This window comes from Phoenix dactylifera, chromosome 1 (genome assembly GCF_051530095.1).
Source record: "Phoenix dactylifera cultivar Ajwa chromosome 1, Ajwa_hap1_PhDact_Kaust_v1.1, whole genome shotgun sequence".
NCBI classification, from domain to species: Eukaryota; Viridiplantae; Streptophyta; class Magnoliopsida; order Arecales; family Arecaceae; genus Phoenix; species Phoenix dactylifera.
This window is the reverse complement of record NC_143190.1, coordinates 67379139-67398579: the sequence shown is the minus strand read 5'-3', so window position 1 is coordinate 67398579 and position 19441 is coordinate 67379139. Positions and strand designations below refer to the sequence as shown.

The window sequence follows — 19441 nt, the reverse complement described above, 5'->3', positions numbered from 1 at the left end:
TTTTCCCCTCTTTTCTGCAAAGCAGTTCATCATCACACTCTAACAAGCATTATTTGTGAACCATGGGGCCTCATCTCAAGGCTGCTGGATTGGCATTTTGAGGCATATTCCAGGTGAGGGTAACCAAGCAGCAGACATTAATTATGGCTGATCTTGCTTGTGATCTCCCCTCTCCTAGGGTTTCTGTGACTGATTTCATCTTCCCCCTTCTTTTTATTTAGGCTTCTACCATTGAAAAACAAAATCTCCATATCATTTGAGCAGGAAATGAATCGTTCGTGACAAATTTTGTATCATTCTTCTCATGTAGGATGATCCTTTTGGAACCTAGTGAGGCACTGGTAGAATAGAAATCCCCCAGGAAGTAAATAATCGCTGTCCATCTTGCTCTAAAAACCCATTCTTGGATCTAGTGATCTGTTGAAACAGAGATGCCGGCAGTATCCACAAAGTGATGCTGCAAGTTGTACCCTAATTTTTATCCTTGACTTATCTCTCCTGCTATTTTTTTATGGACCACCACCATGAAGAATAATTCATGCAACTGTTCATCAATGGGACCATGCGTCTGCCCATTACCGAGTGCAGAGGGTCTGCTGAAACCATCAAATTGGGAAAAAGGCTTGTCATGCAAACCGACCGACCAATTAGATCATGGTAGCAGGGGATAAACTGCAACACGAAAAGCACCAGATAACCCTACATTCAGAGCCAGTTGTTGACTCTATGTCAGAACAATGTACAGCGCATAGAGAATAAGGAGGATCCCCTTACAATTTTCATCACTTCAAATTAAAAGGAAAACAGATTTGCTAATACAGGTCTTCAAAGATCTCCAAAAGATAACCAGAGATAATGGTCGGATACCACTGAGTCGAACACAAGGAGACGAGCACCAGCAATCACCCCCAACTGGTCACCTATTCCATGCTGCACAAATTCATCTCATTCCAGAAACCAATCATACTTTTGGATGCAAATGGCCTGAAGAGAGCTCTAACTTGAAGCCCCAAAAAAATAATCAATCGAAACGTCCATATTAAACAACTTTCCAAGAAGAAAACAATCTTGTACAAAGTACAGTTCAAAGCAAGGATGGTCAACCAGAACATGACTTTCTTGTATGAAAAGCAAGGAGCCGGAGCCCTGCTGAATATATCATCTAACTAAACGATACATTTCTTATTTAACCATTTAGATGTATGTAAAGATATAGCTAAAATAACAGATAAGGACGACTGAACACTACAGAAACCACATTCACATCAAATCCAAGCACAGCAATCTCTAAATGCAGTCTAACAGATGAGGTTCTTATAAGCTTGGGATTGATTTTGATCGAATAAACTGTTTGAGAAGAGCTTTTTCCTCATCAATTTTCTTCTTCTCGGCTGGATCACTAGGCTTGACTTTCCTCTTCTCTTCTAGAATCCACTTGAAGAGCTCGTGTTGCTCATGTTCTGGAATGGGAGGGAGCATCTTTTTGGGCGTCAAAAGAGGTTCAGCAGACGACTTGTTCTCCGGAATTGGAGCGTCTGTGCTGACTACTTGAGAAGAAGGAACTTCCTCATCCTTATCAGCTGGCTGTTTCATTGAAGTCCTTGCAAGAACATATACTGCATGTTACAGGATTGTTAAGCTGGAGAACATGTAACACCATTATCTGAAATAATGGAAGCTGATGTTCGTTTCTAAACAATTTTGAGCAAAAAAAAATTTTCATCAGAACATCCAACTAAAGATAACTTTCTTCGATGACAATAATACTTTGCACATATCAACTCTTCGGCTGATAAATGTCGAAAATGTTGAAAGCTGATAAGTGTTGAAAGCTGCTTGAACTTAAACAGAAATAATAAATTAGGAAGATTTTATATGTTCGTTTCCTCACCCTGCAGACATCTTGTGTTCTAACTATATAACAAAATCTGGCTCAAAGTAATAATGATGCTCTTCTAGTGTGAAAACCACTTGCATGCATAATACATTCACACATACTCATATACAACAAAGCTAGTCTTGAAATACTTATCACTATGTAATTGGCAACTTTAGATCATCCGATATGAGGATAAACATCCATTAAGCTCTTCACACACGTTTTTAAAAGGTCACAGGAGTGGTTTGCCACTGATACTGCATAAGACAAGTTTCATTTTCACTCTTTTAAAATTAGCCAAAAAAAGGTAAAGTACATGTTGTATTGAGATGTTAAACAAAGAAATTAGAATAATACTATGAGGACAACAAAAAAGAATCATCAAAGCTCGAAAGAATCAATGCTTACTTGATCAAACTCATCAGATCTCCTTGCTTATGAAACACACCAGCATCTAGATGCAGCTCACCACATTTCTTCCACGATGCATAACCATAACCATAATCACCTAGCACCATCCCAACCCTTCAGGATTGGCTGTATTGACCCTCATATACCAAGTATTCCTGTTTACCGTCACCTCTGGTGTTTGTAAATTTCCACAATACATTGTAGCTTCAAAAGATAAGTCTTGGGGATGCGATCATGCATCTATCGTTCAAAGGCATGTGGAGATCTGCACTTTATGATGGCAGCATGCCAAGATTTGTGCATGAATCTCGGCCTGCCAGTGAATGGTAAACAGACAGCTGTGCCTAAGATACATTGGCACCTTGAGTTTAAGAGTTGTCCAACTTCCAAGGCACTCTAATTAGGTCACCCTACAAAGAGAAAGATGGACCTTAAAGATGTATCAGAGTTTGTCATGTTTGATAGGCAGTTTGAGCTCAAGGAAAAAAAATCCAGTGTGAGTCTAACTGGGTTGCATTGAAAGTTTAATCTTCAATAAATCCATGGAGAATTAAATTGGACATTTTGCGCAACTCTATTTTCATGTACTGCTAATTTAAAATATGGTGTCCTGAGTCAGGAACAGAGTTTCAGAAGTCGTCTGATGTATAGCAGACTTAGCTCTCTGCCCTTTTTAACTCGGACCAGGAATTCTTCTTTTTTTTCCTGGTTGGTTGGACCAGGTATTTTCAATGGCATGCATTTCAAACTGGTTGCTTATGTGACTCTAAAGGACTGAATCCAAATACTACTTGGAGGTATGAAGCACAGCAAAAGTAAGACTGATATTTCCGATGCCAAACTTTTATTCCCTTAATTTTTGGAGTTGCCATCTTGAGGCATTTCAAGCTGTTGCTTATGGGGCTCTAAAGGACTGAATCTAAACACTAGTCCAAGGTCTGAAGCGGACTAAAACTAAGACTCTGATATCTCCTAGGCAAACTTTTATTCCCTTAATTTTTGGAGTTGCCATCTTGACCTTATATAATAAATAGCAGGTGGTACTTCTAATGTCACCCCTGACCTAAACTTTGGTGCCAGGCATAAGAATTAAAACCATGACACATAAGCCAAACAGTTTAGCACTTGCCCCCGCTGCATTCGCACTTTATGCGTCTAGATAAACCACAATATTAAGCCAAAAACCCCTAAAGCACCTGCTACATAACCTATGCTATATCAAAACATTGCTTTCATATGCCAAAATACCAACCAAAGATAGCAAATTTTCTAGGCTATGCCTGCAATAGGTGCCAATGGATCATATCTTACATGGATCCAGTATACTTTGAAAACTCCAAATTAAATAAGAAACAAACGATCAAAATCTTGATCTTACTCTACTAACAAGTCATATTGGATTTGGCTTCAATTTGTGTCTAGGGCATGGGGAAAGGTAGAGAAGTTGGAGCAGGGTAGGATGGAGACTGGGGAAGAAGACTGATTTTTTTTTTTTACCGGGTTTGAGGGGCTGTTCAGGATTCAGCCAGGTCAGGGTTAGGTAGAAGAGGGATGATGAGTGAGGAAGGAGGCGAGGGAGGCAGGCGTATGGGTAGAATTCCAAATTGTGATAGGTTGAGGTGAAGAACGCAAAGAGAGGGAGTAGAGAAAAAGATGAGGGCGGGACTAAAAGTGAGCTCTCCAAAATCAGAGTAGGCAAAGGAGGGCAAAGAGGGGGTTGGGATTTCCAATTCACAGAAGGCTATACAAGGTAGGGAGGGAGATTGATAGTTCTTCCTTTGTTCCCCCTTTTCGGAGGAGTTGGGGGTGGGTAGGGAGGAAGCTCCGAGTAGGTTGGAGCAATGCGAGAGGAGTAGAGATTGTGAAATTGTTGGTGTCTCAATATACCATTTCATAATATTCTCAGTTTAACTCATATCCAAAATCAAGTTTGATGAGATATCGGATGTCAAAAGATTGGAAACTATTCGAATCCCATTTGACTGGAACCTGAAAAGTCGGATCAAATCTGCATTCTGAGCCTTATATATAGTTCGAGCAAATCTCATGCGAGTACCAAACGCAGGTTAAAAATGCCAATTTGTCACATGATTAAATTCCAAATAACTTTGCAAGTTCAAAATGCCAATTTGGAATGTAGGCGATCTGATTGTCAACTCTAATTTTTGATATATCTCCATCATAAAACAAATACAAATACAGCTACCAATGAAAAAAATAAAAGGCAGAAACCACTTCTAATACTTAGAAGATACTAAAAGTATTTATACCTCCAACTTTATAATGACATTGTGGTTTTCAGCAGAGTCTTTGAAATTCCAAGCCTTTCTGATGGATCTTAAGTAAAAATTTCCTCCAGTGATAATTCAATGTATACGCTTGAAGTTATGCTTTAAAGTTTTCATTAATTTAAAACAAGTTTTTACTGTTTTACATTACAACCCATCTTTCCAAAAAAATGTTGGGTGGGACAGGATGAATAAACAATTTAAGTTAAAAAACCAATAATGATTTTTACTGCTTTCTATTTCCACTTCAAGTTACACAATTCTTGAATTATTTAATTCTTTTATTGAATTATCAAGCTTACGCATCTGCCAACAATATAAAATTCAGACAGTATACTTACATTGATATTATATTAATATATGCTGCAATGTTAAGGTTTAGTTTTCAAATATTAACATAAGCATAGCTTCAAATGGTGCCTGTCAAAGCATGGTCCAGAATTCTAGATATTGTTTTTTTTTAGTTTAATTAAGGATCTATAAAACCTTACCTTTTCACAATAATAAAATTTGATACCTACTATAACATGTTATGATTAATCTACTTTTTTTTAATGGAGATATCCCAAAGCACAACCAGAGGAATATACCCATTCTTGGTCCTCCTCTTCAATTGATATGCTAAAAACTGAACCTTTTGGGGGCAAAATTTTTGTTTCGAACAAATTCTCAAACCTTAAGATCACTAAGAGAGTAATTTTGTGTTTGTCCAACATGAAGTAAATAGGGAAGTGAAGTTTCTTAGCTGACTCATAAACCGAGCCTTTACCTCTAATCAATGTTCTCCAAGTATTACATATCTTGCAACTATTACATTGTATCTTTTGTATACCTTCCTAATCTACTAAAAGTATCCACATGCATAGCCTTATGAGCTCCATATCAATAGTTGTAACTAAGTGCTAGTTTTGTGATGCCTCAAATAAGAACACGCAAAAGGTTTTACCAACAATTACCTGATTTTCCTAATAATATTTTTCCATTCTATTTGTCCCTTTCTACAGAGTTGAGTGGAACTCCACTAGTACATATTTGATGCTTCAAGAAGATGACAAAGAAGCAAAGGAAAGAGCAGAGACAATTAATGGGTAGGAAAGAGGAGAATAGATTATGCCAGCATGGATTCACCTATTCAAAAGATACTACTTTCACTCCACTGAATATATATCAATTTGCTTGATGATTAACCCTAACTTGTAAGCACAAGCCCAAGAAAGGCGCGGGTAATACCAAAACAATCATGTTGACTTAGCTAACTCAAAGATGGCCCTGCAAACAATACTGACCATCACCACAATATTTATACAAGACAAATCCAGGTACACATCAAAGTGCAATTTATTGCGGCTGAGCCACTGATCCACAACAAGATGAGAATGTCATCCGTACAATGAAAGATAAGGCTATGCTAGCAATACTTTAAAGGTGAGATATTTAGATTTTCAATGAGGCAAGGTGTATGGAGTAAGCTTTAAGATTCATAATGATCCAAAAATTCATTTAGGAACCAAGAAACATCATGAGAAAGAGGAACATATAAAGGATATAAGTTTTGTGTTTACGCATGAATATCATGCTCAGCCTTAAATAGTGACATTCCAGCACTCCGTAGTCTGTACCTTGCAGAAATATTGGAACAAATAATCTAAAAGATTCTATGCTTGGCTCTAGTATCATGTGTTACAAAATCTGGGAAAAGCTTGAACTGTATACAGTAGTAGATCTTCCTGAGCCAAAGTTTTGCACTTCATTCCATGCAAAATAATCTTTTTTTATAGATCATCATGTTTTCCTTCTTTTGCTCGTGAAAATAAGTAAAGGGAAATGCCTATGCCTCCAATAAATGGCAGGGACTAAGTTTAGATGCATGACTTGCACAAGCCTCACTCTCCAATTCACGCCTCATTTCATATAGATCCTCTCATGATCCCCAAAGTGATGTCTAACAGCTTCACCTTTTAGCACAATTATCAGATAAGCCATTTTAAACACAATCCAAGATCCTCCATATTCACAAGTAAGCTTGAGGTGGTTATTTGGATGCCATGAAGCACATATAAATAACCTCAAAATCATGAAGATTGCCACACACCAAGTCCAAATATAAAAACTCCAAGAAGAGAGCTTTAAACTTTTACAGTTTAGAATTCAGAACACAGCTACAATATGAAAAGTTTCAAGAGATGACTCGCATCGAGAATCTTCATCTCAAAGTGGAGAAATATACAGCGCGCTTGTATTAATTTTCTTTACTTTTCAAGTGCAGGAACAATTTATCACACAATTTTAGAAAACAGTATCATCATCTTAAAATCTTATTACAAGTTCTTGCCAATACATCTGAGCTTCCACTGGCAGATTAAAATACATGCTCCAGAAATGCTGAACCTCGAGATCATGCTTGATTTTTTTTGCAGTTCTAACAAATTAGCACCATGTTCTGATTGACACTGCATGATTGTAAAATTGCCGTTTCTCAAAAATTGATTCAAAACCCTCGCATGCGCCTCCATCATGACTTATTTATAGAAAGGAGTAAGTCATCAATGCAATATATTATATGAAAAATCAAAAAAAAAAAAAAAAACTCCCCACTTTCTTTGATATCCAAACCAACAATAAACCCGAATCATAATCAGAGCTTCAGAGATTGATAAATTATCAAATTACAAACAGTATCATGGAGTTCTAAACGGCAAATAATTAGAAGAAAGGATAAATACTTCCTCTCCTAACAAGATCCTAATGCAAATCAGAGAGATGAGGGTAACCTAAAACTAGGGATTAAAGCTCCCACTTTTCACATGGATCAGAGTCACAAAACAAAACACGAGCAAGATACGTTAAAAACGCCCAGATCATTTAAATATAAAAGAAGAAAAGGATCGAGAAAATAGGTGAAGAATAAAAGGGTAAAGAAGGAGATGAAAAGAGGAAGGCAGACCTCCGACGCCGAGACTGGCGGCGAGGAAAAGCGGCAGGATGCGACGGAAGAAGCCCTTCTTGGCTGCAGGTGGAAGGGGGGGAGGAGGCGGAGTGGAGGCAGCAGTAGAAGAAGACTTGGACGACGAGGAGGACGCCATGAGAGGAGGAGGAGCAGAAGGGTTGGGGAGTAGAAGGCCCGCTTCGACTTCCTTTGTTGCAGCAGCAAAAGATCCAATTCCAAGATCTATCAAGCTTTTCTTTTTCTCTCGGAGTTAAAAAAAAACAAAAGCTCAGGGTCGCCGTGGAATGCCCATTCGTGCACCCACAAGCCTCTTTCTTTGTTTCCAATTAAATAAATTTGTTGGTAGTGCTGGGCCGGATTCCCTCCAGCTTGTCTTAATCTTTCTTATCGTTAGGTCACCAGATACTACTAATTTGATATATTTAACCCGGAATTGTCCCCAAGTTGTTCATTTATTCTTCAAAACAGCTCAATTTTTTGATTGGATATATTTAACCTGTCTAGTTGAGCTTTTTTCCATTAATTTCTGGATAAATATCATTCCCTCACTTTCTGTCAAAGCTGATAAATGCAACGTAAAAACATGTCCATCACAAATTATGACCAAAAAAAAAAAATCCGACTAGAGAAAAGAATATGAGTACTGCTTTAGATCACATAGGGAGCTGTGAATTTACCATCATGCCTGAAAAAATGTAATGCCAAACGTAGAAGCGTACATGGGCTGACGTGCAGTGACTAAGGGCAACAAGAATGGTAGAACATAGATCCGACTCTATCCAGAAGCAGCTTATTCCTAATTAATGTATGGATTAATGTTCCTAAGATGCAACAAGCACCACGACCCTTAATGCTTCCACATTACGAGGGTCATAGGTTAACCGATGAAAATAAAACACATGACCAGGAAAGGGCAACCGTAAAGCCTGGGCACCAGAATTGAATCCGAGACAGGAGAGCCTTTTTTATTATTATTATTTTTTCTGATTGTAGGGGAGGTTGGAGGAACTCAAAATCCGTAATAAAAAGTACTTCTAGCACAATCTGCAGATACACCTTCCCCCAATCTCATCACGAATGCTACCTCAACTTCTCAGCTCCTTGCTATGCGAAATAGGCAACAAAATAATGTACCAATGATAATTGAATTGGCATCTAATTGTAAATTACAGCAACGAATTATAGAATTCTGTACATTACGGAAGAACCAATGGCGCAAGCATGGCAGTGCATGACCAGAGAATTTGAGTGGCGCAAACAAGCTGGTATCGCATGCAGCTTGCAGGTTAGAACAGATAAGCAGTGCGTTGCTCCGATCTCATCAATATCTCTTCCCAAAGGGCAGTTCTTTGATTATTATTAATAGCTTATCGAGGGTGAAAGCCCATCTTCGATGGCGTCCAACGCCTTCCACCATGACAGTCAGCCATACTCTTCGTTGCACCCAAGATTTGTGTAACCTTGATTTAATCTTCCACCTCAGTGTTGAAGACAAAACTGGGGAACACCGTAGTGATGTCCCTGAGAGGAAAAATATCAACCATCAGTAAAATATTCTTTCATTAATGACATTTTATTTATACTGGCGAGCTAATTTTACACTGCAAAACTTGATAGTACCAATGCCAATGAAACATACAAATTTCCAGGCTAGAGTAAATATAAAGTTCCCTATACTGAATGAAATCATGAACCCATTTCTGCCATGAATTGTTATTTCCCCAAGAAATCAACAGAAACCAACATACAGTACCAACAGGCACCTTTAGAAGAATATCTGACAGTTCTATCAAAAAGAAGAATATCCGACAGTTGCGAATGATGTTAATGCCGAAAAGCACTTTTACAGCCATCATTTCTGAATAAACATAATTAGCAAACGGAATAACAGTATTGTGACAGAGAAAAAGGAACAACAGTAAATGAGAAGTATAGCATATAACTCTCAAAAACATCATTAATAGAGCAGTCAAACGAGTCATTAAATTTAAATGCCAGATTGAATTGCTGATTTGTGTCGGCTTTGGGGGTAAAAATTTGTACCAAACTTTCGGAGAAAATCCTAATTACATTAAGATTATTTTCTTTTAAAAAGGACATAAGATGTTGACGGGTTACCTTACTCTATTATTAACAAAAGACAAAGCACAGTTGATTGAGAAGGCATATTTTTACACATTAAAGTTTTGACAAAATCAGGAAGAATACCATAGATGAAAAATTTGCAAACTACTTGAGGATATCTCAACTTTTGGGAGAACTTAGATATAGCATGACAATTGTTTGAAGTATGGATTTGCTTTTTATTTTGATTCTGAAGCAGGGAAATACAAATTTGTCTCTAAGTGATATAGTTCTATGAAAAATGTGTCATGGTTTCTGTATTTAATTGGGTCAAGGGCACAGCAGTTTGCCAGTTTAAGGACTCCACTATCGAATAATTTGAGGATAGAGATGCTCTGAATCTCCAAAACAGGCTGTATATATGCATGCATATATGAAGATACATATTTGTACATATTTACATTATGTACATATACATAGAAATCTACATATTTTTATTGCAGCAGATGAAAATCAACCAAAATTTTGGGAATATAAGTAACAATTGGAAAGAACAGAAATCATTATGATCTCTTAATACTAAACAAATTGCAGGAAGAAGCATTTGCTCATTACATATCCAAGGTCTAAATATTTAAATTCTCTGATACCCAAGTCATTCTAGCTATGAAGCAGAAACAGTAGCAAGAATTGGAACTCAAGAGCAGCCACTAGAACCAAAATTATAAATAATCTTTGAAATCCATTTTAGCCTAAAACTGCAAGAGTCCTATGTGACACCGACTTTAAGCAAAGAAGCTGGTTTCAAAAACCTGCATCAAGGGCACTCAAAATTCGCCAACTTTATCTTTTCAACTACAAGGGTGAAGTTAAATGACAACCTAGACTCCCTATAATTTTTTTTATTTTTTGTGGGGGAGGGGGGCGTTGGGTGAGTTACATAGACTCCCTATGTTTTCACACACTCCAATTTTCACACATCTATCCATTGACCAAAGTTGCCAAACAGTTGGATATGAACATCACAGCAATGCAGCAAACTGAATAGCTATGTAACTGTCAAACAGGAAACTTGAAATAACCCAAGCAAAAATATTTACTCATTCTCAGTGTGCTCTATTGAAGGAAATCTTAAGCATGCACAAAAGAATCTAACTGCAGTTTCCATTTGATCCTACTAATGAAAAACCTACTTCTATGATATGAATGTTCACATGCCAATCCAATCTTGTGACCAGTCTAATGGGCATACGAAGTTAAAAAAAGGTTTCAGAGTAAAGTATACGGATCTAGGCAGCATTTGAAGTCAATTTCATACTTCAAATAAGGAAGAGTCATATTCTTCAAAAGAGAAGGGTGTCGCAGGACAAACTCATGCCATTCCTCTTTGTTAATTTTACCATCGCTGTCAGCATCAGCATCTGCAAAAGTCTGGACAAGAATGAAGCAAGTAATGAGTCACAATTCAAAAAGAGTTGGAAAGTAAAACAAAAAGGAAGAGGAAATATTGCAATTAGAAAAAGCTTGCCTTATCTATTATGGCTTCAAGAAGGTCATCGGACAATTTCATATTTGACTCCATCATGATAGCAATCACCATTTGCTTAACCTATGAAGGAAACCAAAATAAAGTGAAAATATCTGGAAGAAAGGAATGAGTCATTTAATAATTAAATGCAAATACTTTTTATATGGATCAGCATAAAACAGCTTGGATTGGAATCTCGAATTTTCAACGACAGAACAGATTTCTTTCAATGACATATCTAATAAGACTGAATAGGATGTCTCATTCACATCAATTTCAGGTCCGATGGGTATTTCTACTATACGTACGTAGGGCGGTTACCTTCAAATGCGTTAATTTGCCTTTTGGGAAACCAAGAGAACGCTTCGCGTTTTCTTATCTTCTTCCCATAGGAGTAGCACAAAAAGAGGGAGACGCATTATTGACCCCATGAGAAACCAAGAAGGGTCAGTCTATTCAGTCTTATTAGTCCCCTTCAGTCCCTGGACTGGGCTCTGAGCTCGAGAGCTTGATGAAGACGTGCCTTGGATGACAATGCCAGGAGAAATTACGTTTTTTAGCAAGCACGATGGCAAAGTATCTGTAACAAAAGATGCACGTCCTCTCTATTTAACTCTGTAATCTTCATACATCTAGATATGTTGACATAAGTAAATAGGTAAAGACTACCCTCTAAATAAACAATAGGAAGGAACCAGATGTACTACCCATCAAGGTGTACTGATGAATTTTCTAATGGAATTCTCGTTCTATGTAACTGCAATATGACACACTAACATAGACTTGCATTTTAAGAAATAAATTATCCGAAAATTGCATCAAGTTCACCCTCACATGTTTGGAAACAGGCCAATAAGTAGGATTACAGCAATAAATATGTCTCACATCTTCACCAAATTCTTAACCAACTAAAAGTTGAAGAGGCTTTCATGTTGATAAATCCTACTAGTTTATGGCATCTAAAAGTCCTTGTTTTATACAGTGCCTGGACTCTTAATTTGTCAGCAAATTAGGCGTATGTTCAATAAACTACTATTGTGTATAACATACATTAACGGCATTCAATAGTATATTGATAAAAATTAAATATTCTGTAGCGGCAATTTAGAAACAGAGGAAGGCTAAGAAAACCAGTGCTTTTCTTACTATTTATATTGGCAATGACTGGGCATACTTAACTTCGACTAGCCTCTTTTTGTCTCCAGCAATGCATATCAGCAACTGGTTTGTTGAAATCATAAAGAAATTCCTTTTCTAGATTCAACTTTATTCAAAGATTGAGAAATTAGCTTTTCAGAAGAAGTTGGGCTGTTAAGAAGAGGAGGCTCAAAAATGGAAAAGTGACAAGACAATAAGGAGAGAAAAACATGAATTCGAAAATTTTACTCAAAACTAAAATTTGCAATTCCATGACTTTTTCGACTATTTATATTGCACAAACCAATTTTTAGAATCAGAATTTGTAATCAAAATACAGTCATTAAAATACTATGATTTTGCAGTGCACCAAATCTCCTCTTAATCATATTAGTGTCCCAATAATATTCCCTAAAATTACATCACTAGTTAAGAAACGCATGTGGCAAGCATGCTCCAAAACATTAAACAAGAAAATAATGACGCTTTAATGATGCCACTAGAATGCAATGATCTTGATGCTGTAAACCCTAGGAAAAATGACCTGAGCATTCCATGTAAGTACTTGCTATACCTGCCCCTGCTTCCCTACAATAAGGAGACATTTAATTGGCAGGCCCATTAAAATGCATCAGAAAACAAAATCAGTTGGAGATCATCTCATGAAAAAACAAAAATCTCACAAGAAAAAGAGAAGAAGAGGCCATTGCCCATCTAGGGATGGTCAGAAAACATGACATACATGAGACACAATAAATCTATATTAATAACAAGGCATTTGTAGACTCTATCAAATAATCAGCTTACTTCTTCACGCTCAATGTACCCAGTTTGTCTCAAATCATATAACCTGAAAACAACTGCAAAAGAAACAAAAAGGTGGAAATAGCACCGCATAGTCAAAAAAGTATATATGTATACATGTTTTCACCAAAATTTCACTTCTTGGACCCATGAGAACTTACAGTCAATTTTGTCATCCAGAGGAGCATTTGGATGGAAGACACTGAGTGCATGGATAAACTCCTCAAATTCAATAACACCATTTTTCTTTTCATCAAAAAGATCAAAAACCTGCAAAAGGGGAAACAAAAACATTACATACTAGCATCATACTACAGTAAAGTTATCATGGTTCATGTTGCAGAAATGAAACTTAAGCAAGAAATCTTTTGGTAGGTTGCTCCTGCTCATTTGGGATCCATAGCATATTAAGGAGTAAAATCATGTTTGAATCTGTCTCTCTTATGTGATATTATATTGCAAAGCATACTAGATGTTTCGGGTATAGGCATCCTGTTGGTTACCGAACATGTACTTCTGGCAATAAATAGACGATCAAAAAAAAATATAAACTTAACACCCTGAACAGATGCAAATAAGATGGTGGACAAAAAGTAAAAACCATAGTGTCGCACTTACTCTATCAAGAAAAAGATTTTCGCCAGATGGAGTCTTGAAAAGTGCTAGCTGAAGTTCTTCCTGCAGAAACAATTGAAGGATTGTTACAGGAAAGTATAGAACAATATAATGGCAGCAAACAAGAGAAAACGTTGATTTGTTTGAGAAATTCTTAGTTGCAAGTTATATTTGCAAAGCATTATCATAAAGAACATAGAAACACCTAGTATATGCTTATGCAACCTCGCATCAGTGCAAGTTATATATGATTGTCAATATAATGTTTTGTTTCAGTACATCCACGTCTACTTTTGCTTCTAATCATCGCTATCTAATTTTCTTGAAATGAAATATGTGTTTTTTGTCTTTCAAAAGAAAATTTAATTATATATAGCATTGATTAAATTTCAAATGAACTAATCATGGTATGCTGGCCCGAACCGGATGGTACCAAGCATACCTTACCAGTTCGGTACCAGTACTCAGTATGAGTAGCGTACCGACACTCGGCATACCAAAAAAATTTCGTACCGTACCGTACCGCACCGATACTGTGCTAATATGGCACCAGTACAGGATTCGATAACGAGATAGCGAACCTCGAAACTAATATTTTTAAGAATATCTTTAACATGAAAACTCAACTGCCATATTTCTATACATGACAAATTGTCTGAGAGGCTGGACACTTTCTAGTAGTTGCTGTTTCTTGATCTGAACACCTTTGCTAAATAACAAAAACCATTATCTGCAGCCAGATGGAAGGAATGATCCAGCGAAACCCATGTATAAAAATACTCATACTATAAATCTTTTCCTACACATTTTGAACAACTGCATAAAATCCAAGCAAAAAAAAAGAAGACTACAATTATGCCTGAACAATAATTGTACAATGTTAACCTTCACACCACATTATCCACAACAAATGGCATCACCTACCGTAGGTCCATTGTTTAACACTGAAAGGTACATAGACATTCAGCCAAAAACGCAATGTTTCTATTTAAACGGGCACGCTAGGCACGCTGTACTATACACCAAAAAGTGCATGTCAAATTCAAAAATCAGCTACAAAGAAAAATCCAGTACGTGACAGTCGGTATGTTACTAAGCATGCGCTGCATACTTTGACAGTAGCACCTTATAAAAGTATAAGGCTCGAAAATATGGACAAACTCCATGAAGAAAATGTAAAACCGAACCAAGCCAACATTATGCATAAGAAGAAAACAACTTTCTGAAGCCAGATCCACATTATAGATCCGTCTATCAAGCATTACTTCAGATTTATGAGAATGTTTGCAGAGAAAAATGCTCTGGTTGTAAAAAATCAACACCCAAAAAAATGTAGGACAAAGACACCAAAATTTTCGAACAACAATCCTTCAAGGCAAAAGACATCACTTTTTGATCCGAATCTGTTCATCTCTGAGTCTGAGATGATGATTAAAGGTCCAGCGCATTCAAATGTAAAACACGAGCATGCTTCCCAAGATCTGGCCTTTAAGGCTTTAAAATCCCAATAGATCAAGAACCCATCGAAATAATTCAAGATTTCATCAAGAATCGTAAGAATCGAAACAGACGGAGAGAGAGAAAGTGCCTTGTGGATGAGTCCGTCGTCAATGATGGAGCTGCTCAACTTCTTGTACAGCTCGAACAACGCTTCCACCTCGTTCACCGTAACTACGCACAATTTTATGCGGAAAAGTTCAGCGACTTTTTAAAGATTCAAGAATCCAGATGTCGAGAAAAGCAAAGGGAAGAGATTGGAAGGGGAGAAGTACAGCAACCGGAGTCGTCGGCGAGGCGGGCGAGGTCGCGGAAGGTCTTATTGCGAGAGATGCGGGCGAGGGCGGCCGGGGGACGGTGGTCGAAGCAATCCGTGACGACGTAGATGAGCGCCTCCACGATGGCTATGAACGGGATGAACGCCGTGCATAGCCTCTCCCCAATCGTCAAAAAACTCGATCTCTGCAACCCCCACCCCCCCAAAAAAAATAGACAACAACACCAAAATCCCATTAAAAAAATCAACGAAATCGAATCTAAAACAAGAAATCAAGAGAATTGAAGGATTACAGGAGCATTCGCAGAGGGACGATCCATTGGCCTCCCAACAAAACCATGAGGCGCTTCACGCCGACGCCTCCTCGATCCCCGTTTTCCTTTTATCTTTTCACGAAGCTTACCGTGCGTTTAATGAGATTTGGTTACCCAGATAATGATCATGAAAAGCAAACGACACGGCACGTGTTGGGATAATTTATATCAATTTATTTTTTAAAAAAATTAGGGAGAGAGCCGTACCATTTCTGGGCGCCGCCGTTTGCGACTCCCCATATAACTTCTTTGCTACACTGTCCCACGATTTTAAATGAACGGTCAAGATTGTCTTACGGGAATGTTTGCTGTTCGGAACCTGAGAGGAAATCGTGGCCTTTTGCTACAAGGAGAAACCCTCCGTCTCCGCGTCAGCAGAAGCAGCGCACGCCAAAACTGCAAGGGATTTGCTGTGCTGGGCCCCCAACACCCTTGATTGATTAATTAAAATTGTATCTTGGTATTTTGCCAGGTCATTAACGGAATTAAAAAGAAGGAAACGAATTAGCTGGCACCCGATGGTAGGGCTGTTAATGAGCCGAGCTGCTCGGGCTCGGCTCGGGCTCGGCTCGGTAAAAGTCCGGCTCGGGCTTGGCTCGTTAGACCGCCCGAGCCCAATATGAGGCTCGTTTACACCCGAGCCCGAGCAGCTCACGAGCCCAAACGAGCTCTAGTCTCCCACTGAAAAATTTTATTTCAGCACTATAATTCATAAAAATCTGATCACATAAAGAAAAATAGCCTATTATCGAGCCCGAGCCCGAGCTCGAGCCCGATTACGAGCCCGAGCTCGAGCTCGTTCTGGAGCTTGTAATTGAAACGAGCTTTACGAGCTCTACGAGCTCAAGTCCGGGCCTTTGCTTTGCCAAGCGAGCCCGAGCTCGAGCCCAATATAGAGCTCGTTACCGAGCTCGAGTCTGAGCCCGAGCCCGAGCTTCTATGAAACGAGCCGAGCCGAGCTCTCCCAGGTTCGGGCTCAACTCGGCTCGCTAACAGCCCTACGGATGGATGCTCGCCAAATGACCACACATTACTACACTTGGCAACCTTCGGAAGGTGGCAGATTTTGATAGGCCAGACTCAAACCGGAAAGCCATTGGCTTTTCAAGGAAAGGTATCGGCCTCAAGCGCCAGTACCTGAAATTTGCCCATAGGTGGTAGGTTTTGATTTATTCCATACACTGTCCGCGTCACATGACGGTACATGCCACCAATCGCAACCGACGGTGGTATAGGCAAGCACCAAGTTATAGACTAAAAAACAAACAGCTGTGATTGGGAGCGAACATGGCCACGTGGTGCATGTATTATAAAATATATTTGTTTATTAAAAAAATAGTGCGTCCTTTTCGATTTTGATAGCGACTTTCTTTCTATCAACTATAAATTATTTGGTGAATTAGATGCATGATCAATGTCAAGTATCACATGCTCTTGGGCTCCCATCTTTGTAGGAGAAAGATCCGCAAAAGCTCAACACCGATGGTTGATCTCATGTATTGCAACAATTTTCTTATTATTTTTTTAAGAAGTAATCATTGTATAAGAAGTACGAGGATCAATGAAAAATTAAAAAAATATCTAATATTTGATTGAAGTTTTTTTTAAAAAAATTGAAAGTAGCTTTTTAAAATTTCTATATTTCATAAAAAAAACTCCATATGGGACAAAAAAATATAAGTTCTATCGGCTAGAAACTAAGGTAACTTTTTTTTCAAAAATATACTTAAACTTTTATCTAAATAGTGGTAAGATCTTTTTCTTTATTAATGATTTTAATATATATTTTAAATAATTTTATCCAAAAAGTAAATGTTCAACTAAATATAAAGTCCCATTTAGGAAAGCTTTTAGAGACCCAAAAAACACTTTCTGGCCTTTGAAACATACTTTTGAATGAAAAAGTGTGTTTGGTAAAAATTTCGGAAAGTTGTTTTAGCTTTTTCAGAAAACTAAAAATAGTTTTTTTGGAGAAGCTCTATTTTGGAGTTTTCCGAAAAAAATTTTTGAGCTTCGTTGGAAAGCTTTTTTTTTTAACCAAAATATCTATAATAAAATATAATAATTATATATTTTGTCCCTTTATAAATTTAAAAATATGTTGGAGCTCTAACAAAGAACTTTAGCCGTGGATCAGATTCCCTTCCGTACAAGAAAAGCTATTCTTGTTTTCTATTATTATTTTATATTATAAATATAATGTTATATTATATTATATCATAATACATTAATATGTTATGTTAAATAATTCAATATTATGTTATATTATGAAAAATTAATGTACACTAATAATTATAATATTTTGTTCATTTATTATTGTATTATACTATAAATATAATATTATATTACATTATATCATAATACATTCATATGTTATGTTAAATAATTTAATATTATATTAAATTATTATACAATAATATATAATGTTATATTACTATATTATAATAATATTATATTACATTACAGTAATATTAGACTGTATTATATATTTATGTATTAATATATGTTATATTTTATTATGCTCTGTTGTATAATACTATGTAATGTCCTTTATGATAATTTTGTCATATAAAAGTACTTTCTCAGTTTATTTATTAAACACATGTTAAAGTACCACAACACTTTAAAAATTTAGTTACCAAATAGCAAACAACTTTTTATAAAAGCTCTACTTTCAACAACTATACTTCCAAAAGCTCTATAACCAACAGTTCTCCCAATGTATAACTTTTGCATAATCAATTAAAAATTTAAAAATTACTTTTTCAGACATCATATAATCAGATATTAGCTCTTTTTTTAATATTTTAATTAAAAAATTGAACCAAATGAGTCCATAAAGTTATTCTAAAACTAAATCCAGTTCTCTGGTGAAGCCCTGCCAAGCCAAATGTCCCGTAGACAAGTTCATGATTGCCACCGTAGACAACTTTAGATCCAAGCTATCATCATAACGTCAAGAGTGATTACATTTGCAATCATATGGTGAGGTGCAGCAAGTATCAACAGCATGACAATATCATACATGTGTGAAAAAAGAAAAATAATAGAAAAACAATGGCTTTTGCTATGACCTTTTGTCTAAGAGATGTAATCGATGTGACACGGTAGAAAGAAAGGAAGAGAGTTTGTAGGATCTCACACGTTTGTCATGTTTCTCTACTTTTCCAGGTCAAACAGCAGAAGGTGGTTTAATATTCTATTTTATAGGCTAAGAAACTTAAAAACAATGACAATCTAAACAACGCATTAGAGATTATCACCCAAAACAAAAGCAAAAGTTATAATCACCATCTTCGCCCACGGTTTCGCAAGTCAATTAATTCTACATGTAAATATTCAGAGTGTTAACTAGTTTAGCCGGTATACTTATTGGATATTGATGCAACTACGTTTGGTTGTAATCTTTCCTGTCCTACATGTCAATAATCAAAAATTATAAAAAATAGAGTGAACATCAAAGGCTGATCTTACTAATGAGCATGGGGGACTCAAAACCAGACATCATGTGAGTGAAATCAACATAGCAAAAAGAGCATATATTTCTTATGAGAATATTGGTTCGAGTCTAAATCGATTTACTCTATTATATATTTTTAATAATCCTAATGAAAGAAGACAATTGAGTATCAAAGATATCGGATATATTGGAGGGCTAGAATTTATGAAGTAATTTTATA

At 36.8% G+C, this 19441-nt stretch overlaps 2 protein-coding genes across 3 annotated transcripts; both read right to left on the bottom strand.

Annotated features, from left to right (window-relative positions):
- Positions 1 to 1018: 1018 nt before the first annotated feature.
- Positions 1019 to 7804, bottom strand: LOC103712855 (uncharacterized). Its single transcript, XM_008799541.5, has 2 exons — positions 7523 to 7804; positions 1019 to 1616 (listed from the first exon to the last, which is right to left on the bottom strand). The coding sequence occupies exons 1-2, from the start codon at positions 7659 to 7661 to the stop codon at positions 1315 to 1317; spliced, it is 441 nt and encodes a 146-aa protein (XP_008797763.3). The 5' UTR covers positions 7662 to 7804; the 3' UTR covers positions 1019 to 1314.
- An 849-nt stretch (positions 7805 to 8653) lies between these two features.
- Positions 8654 to 15899, bottom strand: LOC103712856 (calcineurin B-like protein 9). 2 transcript variants are annotated; one of them, XM_008799542.6, is made up of 9 exons: positions 15741 to 15899; positions 15446 to 15632; positions 15262 to 15344; positions 13677 to 13736; positions 13220 to 13328; positions 13062 to 13114; positions 11118 to 11198; positions 10908 to 11020; positions 8654 to 9046 (listed from the first exon to the last, which is right to left on the bottom strand). In XM_008799542.6, the coding sequence occupies exons 1-9, from the start codon at positions 15765 to 15767 to the stop codon at positions 8992 to 8994; spliced, it is 768 nt and encodes a 255-aa protein (XP_008797764.2). In that variant the 5' UTR covers positions 15768 to 15899; the 3' UTR covers positions 8654 to 8991. The 2 variants fall into 2 exon arrangements, with proteins under 2 accessions (XP_008797764.2, XP_008797765.2); XM_008799543.6 differs by having other exon boundaries at positions 15452 to 15632.
- Positions 15900 to 19441: the final 3542 nt, after the last annotated feature.